The 17,561-nt window shown below is 31.5% G+C and overlaps 2 protein-coding genes across 2 annotated transcripts; both read right to left on the bottom strand.

Moving 5' to 3' along the window:
* Positions 1-1,402: 1,402 nt before the first annotated feature.
* On the bottom strand, positions 1,403-4,822 carry LOC143537249 (uncharacterized). The gene is made up of 11 exons (XM_077031057.1): positions 4,727-4,822; positions 4,358-4,610; positions 4,145-4,244; positions 3,943-4,070; positions 3,759-3,849; positions 2,943-3,078; positions 2,688-2,863; positions 2,456-2,576; positions 1,928-2,035; positions 1,768-1,827; positions 1,403-1,660 (listed from the first exon to the last, which is right to left on the bottom strand). The coding sequence occupies exons 1-11, from the start codon at positions 4,820-4,822 to the stop codon at positions 1,403-1,405; spliced, it is 1,527 nt and encodes a 508-aa protein (XP_076887172.1).
* Positions 4,823-14,586: 9,764 nt separating this feature from the next.
* Positions 14,587-16,213, bottom strand: LOC143537246 (uncharacterized). Its single transcript, XM_077031054.1, has 2 exons — positions 15,581-16,213; positions 14,587-15,109 (listed from the first exon to the last, which is right to left on the bottom strand). The coding sequence occupies exons 1-2, from the start codon at positions 16,011-16,013 to the stop codon at positions 15,051-15,053; spliced, it is 492 nt and encodes a 163-aa protein (XP_076887169.1). The 5' UTR covers positions 16,014-16,213; the 3' UTR covers positions 14,587-15,050.
* Positions 16,214-17,561: the final 1,348 nt, after the last annotated feature.

Here is a 17,561-nt window from a genome sequence, read left to right as displayed (position 1 = left end):
CCCCAAAAACAACAACTTTCCCCCAAATGGATGTTGAGAACTGTTACAGTTAACACCTTTTAAAACATCTTTCAGACTCCTATTTTAGCTCTACTTTACCGTGAACCATGAACGCATCAACTTTAAAGTATAATATGTAATGAGGTTTCATAGACAGTCAAGAATGGTGATTAATGTATATGTCAAATCTTCACCAAAGAACATTATTTAACAGAAAAGACAAAGTTAAGTAATGATTGAAATCGGTTATTACTACCGATTTACAGAAATCGGTTCATACATAGGTTTCAATTACAGAAAATTGAGAGGTAAGTAATGTCTCTATGATAAAATAAGAGGAGACTAACAAAATCGTTGAAGATCATTCAAAGACGAAGCCATCAGTTTAGTGAAGAAGATACCTGTTCGTAATGGCTATTCACTTGAGCGATGAAGAAGTTGAAAGGCCTTTTTTAAGTTTGAGGACTTCATATGAGATATTATGTTTATAAATATACTATAATAATATTATAATATTATTATGTCAAGTTTCTAGAGTTTCCTTTGTAAGAAATTGATTAATATGAATTACAAATATAGATTGTATATTTTGTTATACGATCAGATATTTATTTTTGAAATGCCTTTTTTTAACTAAAGAAGTTTGTTTTTAACCTAACATTATAAATGATGGTATTGTTATACGCTTGTTTACCGTTTAAAGTAAAAACGGTTCAAAAAGAGATATCAAATTTATAACTCGTTTGTAAATTTGTAGTTTAGTAATGTTAGGTTTCAACAACAGGAAGTCAGTCAAGAAAAAACACGCGTTTTTGTTGTTTTCACAAATCTAAATGTTTCATAGTTACAATGAAAATACTTTTAGTGAAGCATAGATGATTAAAAATTGATACATTAAAACTTTATTTTTTATAATATTAAATGATTAATAAACTTATACTTATATTAATGTTAATAAGTTATAAAAATACATAAAAAAAATAAATAGTTGTATCCCGTATATAAACGTTCGTGCTACGTATAAGTATGGCATTAAATATTGTTTTGTTTGATTTACTTTTATTTCCTTTCTACCTATCTGGTAACTAATACATACTGGTATAGGAAATATGTAATTTACTTTTTTTTATAACATGAAACTACATATCATTCAAATTGTTTACCAAACTATATATCATTCAAATATTGTTTAATTTACCAAATATAAAACAACACATAACATAAGGAAAACACAAATTCATTGCTATCCATATGAAATTCAAACACGACAAATAAAACCAAATTCGCAATATCAAATAAAGGACAGTAAACACAAACACATCCAAAGTCAAACCAAAAAAAAACAAAGTAAACATGCATGCAAAACATTTCAATGATTCCAAAACTTCCAAATCCGTCCAGTTTATAACTTTTGCATTCCAACGGTATCTCCCTCACCAACATTACCATCAACAGTCGGTTGTTCGTCAACCTTCGTCTTGGTTGCAGACATACCTGTGTCATCATGAACATCATAACCGTCATCCAACTTCCGCTTGAGTTTTGCATCAACTATAGGTAAAGAAATAACCTTTTCGCCAAGCGATGAAAGACGATCAGCAATAACATCTTCCGAATTTGAAGTAGGAGTTAACTGGAAGGACGAAGGCGTACACATATCCTACGAATAGGTTTAAAAAAAAATTTTTAGTGTACACATTTAGATTTCATGAAATATTATATTTAGAGAAACGAATACATAATCCATTATTATTTTTAAGGTCTTACCTTTTCGGTTGACTTCAGGCCAGAGGTTGATCCAAGTGTTAAAGACGGATTGTCAATAGGCTGCATCGGAAGTTAAAGTGAATGAAATAATTATGAAATAAATACAAAAATGGATTATGTAGATTTTCATAATTTTAAAAATTGAAACAGGTCATGATACCTGATCATGAGCGAGCTTCTTATCAAGATCATTAAGAACGTCATCATCATCCGTTAATTTACTGACATCGTATACGTCATATGAGTTTCTTATATTGTAGTCACTTACCTCTACAATGAAAGCAAATTCTCTCTAATATGATATTGAGTTCTTCTGGAAAAGTGTGCATGGGATCAAGCTTCAACCAAATAGTTAAGGAAATGATTGTAAGTAAACATAATCAGAAATCATTTAAGGAATTTAAAAACAGTAACAAAAGAAACGTAAGATATTATATGTAAAACATCGATTGACGTATACTCAAAGATTTGAGAATCATGTTAAATCGGAAAGAAGTATTCGTGTTTACATTTAAATATCTTAAATATGATAAAAGTTGATGTTTTTTAAAAATGAAACAAAAAGGCAATTAATAAACATAAACGACACAAACGACATTTTATCGGAGGATGGTACAAATGTGGAGTTTGGCAAAACATGGATGGTATAACAAAATATAAATTGACTTATTATATAATAAAGTCATACCTCAACATCACTGGTCACAAAATGACCTGCAGCCTTATTGAACAACTGTCTAGCATCACGATCAAACAACGTAAGCGAAACAACACCGGTGGTATCTTGGACACGAATTGCAATACGGAATCTAAAACATAAAGAGGATTATTTAAAAAAGTCTTCTAAAACACCTTTTAACTTTAATATTATTTAATGAAAAAATATTAGTATTATATATTTTAAACCTATAAAATAGTACCTTGTTCTAGCGTTTACGCCTAGAGAATTACAACTTGAACTCTTACATTCATAAACCTTCACTCCATCAACAAAAACAGAAGTAACCTTACGACTACAACGTTTGCAACCATTATAGTACCATTCCTTGTTACCTACTATTTCCTTAACAATACCAATTATGATGACGTTTTTAGCCTACAAACAAAAACATAATGGACTTTTTAGTAAAAATAAAACTGAAGATGCGTTTTTATAAATACGAATGGTTATATACCTCCAAAATGGTACAAAGATCACTGATTGAATAGAACGGAAAGTTCTTCAAAAACTCATCCTTAACAGCTAGCAGCATAGATGAACCAACCGGTTTAGGTACTTTGACATCGACTTGAGAGGATATTTCAAGCAACCTATTATTTAAAAAAAGTAAGTCATAAGGTGTTTAAAATAAATAATAATGTATACATGGAATAAAAATGGATTATAGTTAAATAGTTATAAGAAATTACCTTTTCTTGTAATGTGAAACTATAAATTTAACAAATTTCCATATGTGAAACTATAAATTTAATATTAATTTTCTAAAATATACATATTGAATAAATAAATAAATAAATAAATGATAAATAACTATTTAATTTGAAAACGAAAACTAAAATATGGTTGACATTATTGATTATTAAAGTTTAAAAGTTTAAACTAACATATAGCAATTCCATTAATAACAAAATTATACAGAAAGCAATAAATCATTCACATCTTTTGTTTACTTAATATATGTATATATATGTTAATGGTTAACCAAAATATTGAATAAGTAAATTACATACGTTCATGTTACATAATACTATGTCTTATTTAACATTAGTATTGCCCTAGTTAGTTATGTATGATTTAATTAAGTTTATATGTAGACAATAATTATAAGAGAATATTAAAGTAAGGTAAACGTAATACCAAAAATTACATTTTGCAATCATCATCAAGATAAACCATACAAACTTCAGCATACCATATTATCTAAACATGTTAAATAGTCTAAGACAATGTCATTACGAAAACAATGAAATCCATAAACAGAAGAAATTACCTTTTCTTGTAATTAATCACTTCATACAAGTAATCATTGATCAGCAACCTTGAAACATCGTTACCATAGGAGTTTTGGACATATACATTTTCTGGAAAAATCATATACACGTATGTAAATTTAAAATTATTAACAATAAAGAATTTGAAGGATAAAATATAAAAGATATAATTGTTAATGATACCTCCATAGTACTTGACTCGTGCGAATTGGAGGACGATAATGAGATATTCCTCATTCGGGTTGTCAGCAACATATTTGGTAAGTTGTTTAAGATAGTTATCCCATAAAGTGAGATAAATCTTATTGTCACTGACAAACAAAATTATAAGTTAACAAAACTGAATTATTTGATTATACATGATAATATATATTATTAATAATACCCCAAGTCAGCAAATTCCATGGTTCTTCGATTCTGGTGTTGTGACTCTCGGAAGAATGAGTTTTTGTTGGTAAAAAACTTGCTGACATGACCGATTACATCTGCGAAAAATTTCATAATGAGGAATAAAACATATATTAAACGATCCTATTTAACTGGCGTCATTTAATGTATAGAATTTAAAACTATATTGGTAATAAAGAATTGAGGAAACCTATTGTTCCATTATGAGGTATGTTCTTGGCTTTGATATCATCAAAGGTAGCAAACGACAATCCATAAAGGTGACCTTTAAACTCATCGCAAATCGAAAGACGAGTTTCTGATGTGAAACATAGCTTGTGTGGGCTGTCAACATAACGGTATGTTGACAGATTTGCACCAAGTGAAGGTTTTCGAACAATCAATGACCGATTCTCAGCTAGCCAAACATCATGTTTCGGTATGCAAGCTTTCCTTACATATGTCTGCATTCTATGACCATGTTACATTATTAATAATACAAACATTATAACAATTAATTTTATATAACGAGGAAGAAAAAAAAGGAGATATTAACAATTATAGTTGTATATAATAATACCATCTCATCTTCTAAAATCATTTCTATGGACCAGTCCTCTCTTGGTTTATTGTTGTCCTTCAAACGCCATAGCCTGGTAATGTTTGATGCTTCCATGTTGCTGTGTAACAAATAAAAAATTCAAGCAAAGATTCAAGATTCATTAATTAACTTTTAGATGAGTTAAAAAAAATATTTATCCTATGAAAGAAAATGAAAAACCTTGACAATGATACAAATATGAATCGAAGAGTAAGTAAGTGAGAAGTGTGTAAATCTCTTTATTCTGGTTATAGTATATATAGATAAACAGTATTTGATAGAAAGTTTGAATTGTTTAAAAAAAAAGAAAAGATCTAAATACAGTTAATTTAGGGAATACAATCAGGGATTTCAAAAAATGTAATTGATATAAACTTATTTTGCTACTAATAAATATAGTAAAATTAAAGAACATATTAGGGATGTGTATAATAACCGATAACACTAATATATATAGTAAATTTGCATAATGTAATTAGGGATTTATTTTTAACAAAATCATAATAACTCATAAGTCATAACTGATATAAATTCAATTATATTATAATTAATGTTTACAAAATTAGACCTTAAGTTGACTACGAATTCAAATTGATATAAATTCAATTATATTATAATTAATGTTTACAAAATTAGACATTAAGTTGACTACGAATTCAAATTCCGATTTTGAAAAGTTGTTAGGTATTTTTAATGATATGAATCAATAAAAATCAAAATACTATAATTGTAATTTGGAATCAATTACACATTAAAAATTTAACAAATACCATAATTGAAAATTGGAATCAATGACACATTAAAAATTAAAAATTTAACATTTAACATATAATGTAATTGAAATCAGGAATGAATTATACATTAACTATTAACCATATGAAACATAGGAATTATCAATTAAAAATATCAATTAACATTAACAATTAAGATTAAAAATTAAACATGCTATCCTAACAATATAAAATACTAACCTAGGATAATTAAACATACTATCCTAACAATATAAAATACTAACCAGATAAAATATCGATTGACGGTAAAACAACCATCGAAGTGAAGATCTGATTAACAATCAACATGGATCTACTCATCGATTGACGGAAATCGTTTCCGGGATGTAATTGAGTATTCCGTTTATCTTCGATTGCCCTTATTTAGACGAACAACGGTGTCAATTGAATATTTCGGATCTAATCAAATCATTGTCGGATTGACATAAAATAATAGCCGATTGGATGGAGGATTTCGTTGATTATGTAAGGTTGAGTATGAAGGAAATGGTGCAATGAAGTTGAAAGAATTGAAACTTGGAAACCGGTATTGTTATTATTGACTTAAATGAATACATTAAGTAATTTAATTATTAGGAATAGAATTTATTTTTGATTTATTTAATTGGTAAGAAAAATAGAAAAGTGCAAGATATATATAGAAATAAAGGTAATCTTCCAATAGGAAAGGGGCATGTGGAGGCAAACTAATTTGTTTTAATAGTATAGTAGGATGATTAATATAAAAACAATCATGAGGATTATAAGAAGAATATATCGTTTCTCACAAACTAGCAAGATATATCAATAATGAAGTCTTTTTGTTTTAGTATTTTTAATGCTAATTTCGGTTGAACTTGTAAACTGTTGGGTCATACCGAACCGGATGCAAGAAACTCACTTTAGTAACGTAGGATGATAGATAATTTGCGGTTATCCACGGGATATATATTTGTGTCTCTTAACTTCACGTAGACGTCACATAACTCACTTTATAACTTTTAACTTCATCTCATCTAAAGAAAATGGTTAATGGTTTAAGCTCATTTAACCCCTTCAATTTATTTTAAAATCATTTCATAAATTTAGTGTATAAGTATAGAGGATTTGAAGCCTGATAGAAATCATGATCTGGTATTAGTCTAAATATCATTTGTCTATTGTGGGAGGGGTTAAGTGTAACTTATATTTCTATAAATAGGTATTAATAGCTAATAGGGAGAGGAGAGTATGTTTTAGGTTTAAGATGACATTGCCATGGCTCCCGTGTATGCGATGAGAGAGGGCTAGGCCCAGGAATATCTTGTAATCTTTCTTTACGTTTATAATAATATAACCGTTCTTCCTTTTTATCCCTACTATCTTCTCTAAATTCAATATATAACATATCAAACCCTATCATTGGTCCGACCTGCCTTGACCTGCCCACACCATGGTGAATCAACAAGCTCGTCTGGATATTCATGAACATCAGATTCAGCAACTTCAATTAGATATCACTGAGATTAAGGCTTCTCTCTCCACGTTAATAGCAGATTGGGAGGAGTCACGGGAATTTCGTAGGGTAGTTGTGGCTTGGATGAAGTCCCAAGAGAAGAGAATCGATGATGATTCGTCGAGATCTGGGTTCTCCAGTCACGTTTTCTCATATCCGGGTTCCAAATCTGACTTAGCCTCGACATTAACTTCCAGGTCTCCATCACTTCTTCCAGATACATCTTCAGATCCGAAAATTGACCTAGCGGTGGATCGTTCCTCTGGCTCTATTCCTAATTCTCCATCTCTACTCGCTCAATTGGAGGCAATAATCACCCATTCTGAAGCCAATTCGTTTGGCGTGGGTAATGATCTACCTAGATCTGACAAACAATCAACCGACCATTCCAAATTGGGGTTGGTAGGTGATAATTGGATCGTCTGTTAGTGGGCTTTGGACCCCAGTGAAGAGCAGGAAGTTATTTTGGGCCATGACTCTCCAGATTTAGGCCCGTTAGCCATATTGGGCTTCAATATGGCTGGGAAATCAGTACCGGAGGTGAAGACCGGATCTAGGGATGCCGCTCAGATCCCAGTTACTTCAATTGTGTTTCCCTCTATTGATTCGGGGTTGCAATTGAATTCAATTTCACATGAGGGCGTGACTATCCAATCTGCTGGTCGACTAGGTGGTTCCAAGAATTTCTTCACTGTAATTTTGTTTCAGCAACCTTCACCGATGGCAACAGTGGTGGCTGTGTTCAAAATTAGCGATCGACGTCTGAGTTGGAAGGAGGTATTGTACCCTACATCTTGAATATGGATGCCACATATCACAAACCCCATATAAACATATATGTTGGACTCGTTCTTTCAGTTCGTGTATCACCTCCTATACTATTCGTTTCCCCTGTGAGTGTGTACCAGCTAATAACCCATGGTTCTGTGACTATTTGGTACTCTGTAATTTGATTTTGGGCTTACATCTAACTGTTACAGCCTCCATAGTGCATTATTCTAGATCCTCTATGATTATGGTTGGCTACATTTCACCTTTTGGGGTAGCGTTTCACGGAATAGCACACTGTTTGGGTATTTCAATCGTCATTGCGACCCTTCACTGTTATACCTTGATTTTGGTTAATGTTCGAGTTGGTGCGGGTCTGGTTATACGAATTTCTTCACTTTTCCCATGGTTGAATTGCATGTTCTTGTATACCACATCCCATGTGACTCAACATCATGGCCACGTTCCTCCTAAGTTATTTGCTTTGGATCGTGAGCCGAAATCACAGATCCTTACATGCCTCAGATTTCATATCCTATCCAAACTCTTTGGCTAGTTTCCCTTCTTGAAGTGAACTTGGGAACAAAGGAAACCTCTACTTGGATTTGGAGTCACTTACCGATTCCAGTCTTGAGGACAAGACTGTTTTGAGGGGGGGGGGGGGGGAGTAAGGATAGGAATCATAATCTAGTATTAGTCTGAATATCATTTGTCTATTGTGGGAGGGGTTAAGTGCAATTTATATTTCTATAAATAGGTATTAATAGCTAATAGGGAGAGGAGAGTATGTTTTAGGTTTAAGATGGCATTGCCATGGCTCTCGTGTATACGGTGAGAGAGGGCTAGGCCCGGGAATATCTTGTAATCTTTCTTTACGTTTATAATAATATAATCGTTCTTCCTTTTTATCCCTACTATCTTCTCTAAATTCAATATATAACATATTAAACCCTATCAAAGCCCGTTAACATTTTAATCTACCGTGTCTTTAACGCCTCTTAAACCATGAAGGGAGTGGTGTCCCATTCGTTAACTTTTATTAAATCAGCTTTAACGTCCTGAACTTTAAGGTATATCTCGGGTCTTAGATACAATAGTTATAATTCATAACAATTGTACTACATATAAGCCTTTATATTTAATATGTATTTTATATTAATTGCCTATAAAACGGTAACAATATAATCTACATATTTTAAACTTATAATAATTTTATAAGTTATAAACTAAATCCTAATATATATATATACACACACATATATATATATACTAGAAGAATGCCCGCGCGATGCAGTGGGTGTTTGAACATAGACTATGGTAATCACGTAACAGTTATGGGAGTTCATGGTTCGGTTTGAAACCTTACAACCGTTTAAATCGATCATCGGTTAGGTTAACGATTGTTTTTTTCTTTAACTTTCGGTTTCAATTTTCTACTGTTTAGTTACTATTTTCGATGACAAATAATCGTTACTAATAGTTAGGCTCGCATGTTTAACTTAAACCATCAAAACTGGCCTTGAACACTCATACGTAACATGTTGATTTTTTAACTTAAAAAAACTCCAACAATATCATACTCAAATTAAAGAGAATAAAATGCTCGTTTTTATGGTGCAACATTTTCTAAAAAATATTTACGTACGAAAAAGTTATGTCAATTTAAAAATCGTGGGGGAAAGTTGGTTTAAAATTAAAATAATTGGTAATAAATGGTTAAAGATTAGGGGGGCAAAATTATAAATATTCTTGTATTTAATAAAAGTTTAGGGTAAAAAATTATAAATATATTAGATGAATTGAAAGTTTACGTGTGAATTTATGATTGAAAGTCTATTTTACCCTTATTTATTATGCTTTGTAGTTGTATCATATGTTGATTATGTTGTAAATTACTTAAAACTTAAGCGTCTTAATTTGCTCATCTCTTGTATATTATATATATATATTTATATATATATATATGTTTTTTTATCAATTTTATTAATTTTGTACGCTTTCACTTTCACATGCAACTACTAAGTAACAAAAAAGTGTTAACCTCTTTAGGCCGTTTAAAAATAAAAAAATAATCATTTATTTATCAGACAATGATATTTAATACATACTTTTTTAAATGTGTTATTATAATGCTCACAAGCTGTATTCTATTTTTTTTATAAAGTCATTAACTTAAAAAATGAAATATTTGTAGAAATCCAAAGTTTAGGGTGTATAAGAAGTTTATAATTATAAAAAGTTAATAACTATAGCAACGCTGCTAATAAAAGCATAAGTTAGTATTTTTATTATTGTTTGAAAAACCGAAAATCCCGAAATAGAAATTGATAGTGAAAAATAGAATTAATTTATTATGGCAGTTTATTTTTTATAACAAAACTAAAAAACAGCTAAGTATGCTACTGAATGGTTATAAACGTTTTTAAACGACAATATTATTGTAGAAAATGAAATAACAAGACGTTTGAGCAAAAGAACTTACAATGTTCACGTGAAACTTAACATCCCAACATTCATAATATTTAAAGTATCACAATCCAAGATTGCACCAAGCAATCTTGGTTTGTGCTTTTGTCTTATTTTTTATCCATAAATACGTGTTCTTTTTTAATTTTCTTTTTTACTGTGGACAGGTGTGAATGCGTGATATTCATTATTGAATATCCTATCATTTTGTGCTTTCCACATGAACTAGAGATTCGACAAGATGATTGTATGAAATAGTTTCATTCAGGGGTGAATGTTAATAAGGACCAGGGGTCTCCACCCTCGATTTATGAAAAAATTTATACGTTTTGAGTCCGTTCATTTTTGCATTTTCGTCCAAACTTGCCACTGGTTTTATTTATAATACACCAAAAGAGTAAAGGGATAATGGAGTTGTTCATAAACATTAAATGTTATATGTACGTTAAAGCATATGTCAAAATGTGACGGCAATGAATGGACCGGTCAAGGAATCCCATGAAGTTTTTCCGGACAAGGAGAGAGCGAATGCGAAATAAATCTATAATATTAATATTGCTAATAATAAAAGTTATATATCCATGTCATTTTGTTAGAAAACTAGTGAAAAATCGTTTTTTTAAAATTAAACTAATATGTTTGAATCTCATGTGTCACGCATGAATATATATGATAAAATGTGAAAACAAAATTGCATTGTTTTTGGTGGTGATTTGTTGTAAATAAGATGTAATAATATAAATATAGTTGAGAAATGGACATATTTATAAATTAAGATATAGATGATATAAAACTATAAATACGTTTGAGAGATGGACTTGATTATAAATTTATTTATAATCAAAATCTTTGTCAAGATATATCCTTCATTTATTTCCATTTTTAGTTTTTTCAAATACACTCCGTATTATCTAAATCTAAACAGTTAATAATCTTAAAACAATTTTAAAGTTTGCGTAACACTTCCTAGGCGGAAATTTTTTATGGAAACCTCATAAATATAATTGTAACGTCATTTTTAGTTGATACTCATCAAACTTTACTGTTATGTTTATTTGATAAAGAGCTTGAAAATGTGATCTTGAAATTTCAAGTTTTGAAGCTGAAGATACTGGAATTTCAAGTAGAGAAAGTAGTTTGTTTTAAGTATTGAAGAAGGTTGTCAAGCTCTAAAGATGACTGATTCTGAAACACTAAAGACAACTTTTGACAAATATTGACGTATTTATATAGAGTAATATTCCCATCACATTCTTTTTTCCTTCTTAATTACTTCGTATTGTTCTAGCATAGGCATCAGCCATTAATAATTCATGGTTTGACGCCCTACTTTTACTAACTAATTAGGGTGAATATGACACAATTTTCTTTATTATTGACAGATTATTCATCATCGATCAATTAGTAATGGTATTTTTGTCTTTTTACAATAACTTATCAGAAAAAATAGATAATGTTAAGAGTTACTTTAACTGAATATGAAAGTAATGGATTAAAATAAATAAATAAATAAAATTATCAAATTGAAAAGGTTGTATTGTACCAAGGACTAAAAAGGTTTTTTTACTCTATATAAACTCATTATGATAATCTAGAACACAGTTTGTTCATGTTACTATCTTATTATTTCAATTCATTTTTCTGAACGACTGATGTAAGGATGAAAGAACGTGTTTTAATTTTTTTTTATATTGTGTGTTTTACTTGTTTATATGTATCGAACACAAATACTTTGATAGGTTTTATGTTTACATGTGTGCGGAGCTTAACGAAGCTTAAAGGAGCGAATTTAGAACATTTATGATGGAGTGGAAATGAAAGTAAAGATCTATGATAGGATAGAGAATTGAAATACGAAGACGTGGCCGCAAACGGGGAGGAAAACGGAGTTGAAACGAAAATTTTATGAAGAAAACAGTTTTGGCCTAGCAGTGACCGTAAAGCAGACATCACATACCGTAGCTTACGGTCTAACCGTAAGCTACGGTGGCCAGACCGTAGCTTACGGTCTGGTCTGACGGAAAAAGGGTTTTTGGTGATTTTCTTCTATATTTAAAGGCCTAAAACCTTAAAGTCAAATACATTCAATCATAATCAGTTTTGGGACTTCTTAGAGGCCATCTTACACCACCATAACACATCTTAATCACAAGATTGATCCATGAACACCTTCTCCAATATCATAATCAAGAGCATGAAGATCAAGATGCAAGGCTAAAGGCTTCATAACCATCTCCGGGTGTAGGGTTGAGTTGCTTGTTAGGCTTTGTTTATTCTATACTTTAACTTTGGATTTGTAATTGATTAATCATTCGGTTAATCAATTATTTGTGTTTGCTTTTATGCTTAAACGGTTTTAATTAATTGATTACTTAATCTTTTGTCAGTTATTGTTTTGTGGTCATCAACAATTAGGATTAAGTTCTTTCGTCATTGACCCGTTTATCGTTAACCATATTATTGATTTTGTATTTCAACAAGTAAAACAGATTATCAAATAGATTTTCATTTAACTTTGTAAGTTGTTCGGATTCAGTTCCGACGATCAACACGGTCAATCGTTAAGTCTTTTGGTTTACATATTTTATAAGAAACTGTCTAAAGAAGTTTATCAATTCCTTAATTTGCTGTAAAACCCGAACCCTAGAGTTTGGTTATTTTCATGTCATTGTTTACAACCTACCCATTTAAACTGCTTGACATCGTTTATCCACTTTTAAGTATTTTTATAATACAAATTGAGTTCCACTCGCACTTTCCACTGATTCCCTATGGATTTGACACCTTACTTGCCTTAGCTAGTAAAGGTATTTTATAAGTATTTTTGATTGACCTTTCAACATCGATCAACGACCAACAAAATATATTATTAATAACGGGACACCAAAAGATGCCTAGCAAGATACTAGCCACGAGAAGTTACATATGCCAAATCGTTACCCCGCCGTTACAAACCAAACACCGAATAAAATCATCACCCAATTCTATCACAACAAATTGTAATTAAAATCGTACCACCCTTCCCATGTAAAATCAACCTGTTTCACTTATAGTGAACCCGCAAAATTTAAGGGATTTAATTTCCCAAACACACACTCCAGTCAGGCCGGCTTCGTTTCGAAGATTACTTCATTCGTCGTTCTCTAAATACAACAAAGAGTCGTTAAGCATATAGCATGGAACACCTTAGCTACACCATGAGGAAACACCATGGACATATGCAAATCCAATAAATCACGGACCAAAAAGCAAAGAGAATCTGGAATCTGGCACTAACCCATAACCTTTTCCCAGATCGCTTGTGCAAATCTACGTGAGACGAAGATATGCTCCGCGGTTTCTTCCACATCTCCACCAATCAAACAAAGAATTGAATCTATTATCACATTTTGCCTAACCAAGGATACACTAGATGCTATCATTTACATTAATGCCCTCCACGCAAGAATCCATACCTTCTTAGGGACGTAACTATTCCAGTCCATTTAATAATTCCCCATCGACATTCAACCCCCTTCCTTTTTTACCAAGAAACCGGACCCGCCATCCAGATCCCAAGACAATTGATTCGATCGTGGGTTCAGTATACCACCTTGAAAAGCAATCAACACTCCTAAGCTCCTCAACTTCGTCTCTCGTGTACGAGTTTGTCGTCCAATCCTACTGCCCACATATTTCAGCCAAAATACAGCAATAATCTATCCAACACCGTACACCACTTGTTTGATTCAAATCCGAACGATCACATATATCTCTTCTGGAACGATGTCTCCCCACACCATGTATCAACCCAAAAGAATGTGTTGTTAGTCGTTACCATCCCTTACTTCCATTTTCATCTCCTTCTCAAGATTCTTTACTATGAATTTTTACAATATATTTCCAGGGACCCGTCATTGAGACATTGGTAGGATTACTAGATCAGGACCTATCCGAATGGTGGATAGCACAGACAATATTCCTCCAAGACCCCTTTTTTCGCTCTTAAATCTCCACCACCATTTGGCCAACATTGCGAGATTTGCATCACTTAACGAACCCAATCCATGCCCCCCCCCCCTTCGGCCTCCCTATATCCGTGCTAAAACCTTTTGCCATGCCTCACATTTATTTTTGTCTCGTCTTCTTATCCTCTCCAAAAGAATACTCGTCGTAATTGGTCAAGTTTCTCTAGCATCCCTTAATAAAAACCCAATTTATATTGTCATTTATTGAGAGAAATGAAAAAAACTTACTACTTTATTTTAATAAAAACATTATAAAAAGTTAGCAAAGTTACAAAAATCAATTTGAAAGGTACTGCTTAACCAATATATTAAAGTTGATTAAACATTGCTTTCCGGAGGTTCCAAGTTTTGTTCTCACTGGAACCACTTAACCAAATTTATTAACATTTTAACACAATATAGTATTATTAATCGTAATAATTGCATTTTGAACTTTGAACCAGTGGATAAAGCCCCAAAACCAGTGCATAAAAGTTGCATGTCCCCACACTATGATTCAAAAGACACCCGTGAAGGCTCTGTGTCCCAATCAAATTCTTGCTGGCATCAATCATCAACAGATTAATTTATAATTATAAAAATTTATAATTTTATAAAAATTTATTACTTTATCAATAATTGATTAACTCAAAAACAACAAAATTAGTGCTGATTAGAGATGAAGATTCCAAAATTTACAACCTACCTCAAGAACAACAATTTCTGGAAAACAAAACAAAACCAAGATTAATTAATTAGAGCATCAAAATTAAACAAAAAAGATGAAATCATCATTAAACTGTTGACCAATTCTGCTCCTACAATTGAGCATCAAACCCGATTTCCTTCCTTGATTTCTTCTTCAAATTCAACACATCTGCATCCAAATCATTCACCGGAAACAAAAATTAAGACTAACGTGTTGCGATCAAATACAAACAGTTCTTAAGGTGCAAATCATACAAATAATTAAAGTAATTAAATTAACACTAGAATAATTATTATTATTATTACGCACACTACAGTTTTTGAGCTAGAATAATTCTAATTACATTACTTAATTTTGTCGTAGTGTAATAATAATTACTCTATTGTTAAACTAATCGGGGCGTATTATCGGTATCGGATTTATTTGTAGCGGATCCCATTCCTAAAACACGTCAATTGCCGGGAATTCCAGTGCGAGTTTGATCATAATCTAGCAATATCATTTCAACCAAATGACGATCATAATTCACTACGATTGTCATTCGTCATAACCGGTTTATCAATTTTATTCTAATCACATTTTACAAAATCAACAAACAAAATTATTAAAATTAATTCAATCAAATTACAACAGATCTACCTTCATATTTACAATCAGGAGGATCTTCGAACAACGACAACGAAAGCTGCTTATGCGCGAGTCCGATATCGAATAAAATGAGTCCAGATTTCGGATCAGTCACAATAATATCCTTCACAGGCAACCAAAGAAACAATTCCTCTTGTGATAAACCCTCAACGCCAGTAAGACTTCCATACGTAAGATTAGCTCGTATCGTACTCTCGTAAAACACCATCGTATCAAACTTTGTTAAACAAGGTCCACGTAAGAACACTTCAAGAAGACCTGTGTTGTAAAGAGTGAATGATTCAACTTCTTTTGGAAATAAACCAACCGGTAAGCCTTTGCTTTTGAGGAGGTTGTGGATTGAGGATTCAGTTATTTGTACGCTTCTCACGGTAACGGAGAATTGGAGGAGAGTGAAGAGTAGATAGAAGATTAGGGTTGCCATTGGTGATCGGAGAGAGATTGAATGAGGGTTTAGTTTGAGACTTTAAGGTGAGTTGGAACATGGGTTTTAAAGACAAGTGTAGGGTTTGACTAAATTGTCCTTGGTGTGCATGTCACGTGACAATTAGGTTTTATGGTTGGAGAACAAAGATTTGTTTTGAGGACGGCAAATAGTTTGCAAAAGTGGGTTTAAGAAGTAGAACATGTTATTAATTAGGAGCATAAAATAGTAAAAACACAATGCTATGAGTTAAACTTGATTATTGTTCGGTTTGGTTTCGTGGTCGAGTTATTTTTAATAGTTCGGATTGTGGAATTTGTTTTGAAAATTGTTCAGTATTTAATATGGTTGTAGTGTTCAGTTAATTATAATAATATAATAAAATCAAGTAACATATCATAACATGGTTTCAGTTTGCGTAACAAGTTATGGTATTTTCAGTTTTATTTCACTATCGTTTTGTTTTTATTTAAAAAGAATTAAATTATATATTACTAATCGCTTCCTAAAAGACATAGATTTAAACCGCAATACCCATAATTTGCAACACATCACATAATTTATCTTACTTATTCATTATAATACCTATCAATTTATAATCATAGTTTATATAGTGTGATGATAATACATAGTTGTAAAGCTTTAAGAAAACTTATACAGTAATACATACATTTATAGAATGAAATCCAAAGCAAAAGGATGAGAAAGAAATGTGTATGAAAAGAAGGGTTTTACATGTAAATGTTCTGAGACTAGCCGAGTCAACCCGTAAAAATGTATGGGAGTAAAAGATGGAGAACCAAATGATTGCATGTTAATTATTGATAATAATATATGATGTTTTACAAAATTAAATATGGTTAGCATGCCAAAAGAGGGGTAACATGTTTATGTCCCCATGCAATTTATATTTCAACTACCTTTAACTATTTTTAGAAGAAAAGGCTCATATATTTCCAAGGGTTAAATTAAAATAAAAAGGGGATAAAAAATGAAAAAGATTTATGTTTAACATCTTGTTTTTGAGTTTTTTAACCAAGGAAAGAAAAGGAAAGAAGAGAGAAGGATAAGAAAGGAAAGGTGTAAGGTCTCGTTACCGGTGTCTCACTTTTGACGTTGGATTTACTCATAAACACAGTTCTAAATATCAGAGTTAATTAAAACTTTCGCGGAATAATATAATCTGTCAACCATCCATTACAAACATCCATAACTTGTCTTTCAAAAACATAACATAAAACATAGTATCAAAACATCATGACAAATCTTCAGATGTCAGCCCTTCAGTATTGCCATGTGTCTCTCTCAAGCCAGCTGTCTCAGTCGATTAGCCTGCGTGCATACTAAAAGTCAGCTACACTGAGTGAGTTCTAGTTAATCAGGTAACGTACAATACATTCACATATTTACATATGCACCCGAAGGTACATACCTTCCTATTATCTTACATACTTACATACCTACGTACTTTCATTCTTTCTTTCATATTAACATACATACTTTCATTCATACATGCATTTTAAAGAGCATTCCTCCCTATAACCTTCA

The sequence above is a fragment of the Bidens hawaiensis genome, unplaced genomic scaffold, assembly GCF_021521415.1.
Source record: "Bidens hawaiensis isolate Kalapana, Puna unplaced genomic scaffold, B.hawaiensis_p1.1 tig00011152_1, whole genome shotgun sequence".
In the NCBI taxonomy this organism is placed as follows: Eukaryota; Viridiplantae; Streptophyta; class Magnoliopsida; order Asterales; family Asteraceae; genus Bidens; species Bidens hawaiensis.
The sequence above is the reverse complement of the archived record's forward strand: the minus strand, read 5'-3'. Positions and strand labels throughout refer to the sequence as shown.

Bases quoted from the DNA above. Each gene is read 5' to 3' on its own strand.
- LOC143537246 (XM_077031054.1), bottom strand. From the start codon at position 16,013: ATGGCAACCCTAATCTTCTATCTACTCTTCACTCTCCTCCAATTCTCC. The intron at 15,110-15,580 runs GTAGATCTGTTG...ATTTGGATGCAG, and splicing joins TCCTGATTGTAAATATGAAG to ATGTGTTGAATTTGAAGAAG.
- LOC143537249 (XM_077031057.1), bottom strand. From the start codon at position 4,822: ATGGAAGCATCAAACATTACCAGGCTATGGCGTTTGAAGGACAACAAT. The intron at 4,245-4,357 runs GTTTCCTCAATT...AATTTTTCGCAG, and splicing joins ACCTCATAATGGAACAATAG to ATGTAATCGGTCATGTCAGC. The intron at 4,071-4,144 runs GTATTATTAATA...TTTGTTTGTCAG, and splicing joins ATGGAATTTGCTGACTTGGG to TGACAATAAGATTTATCTCA.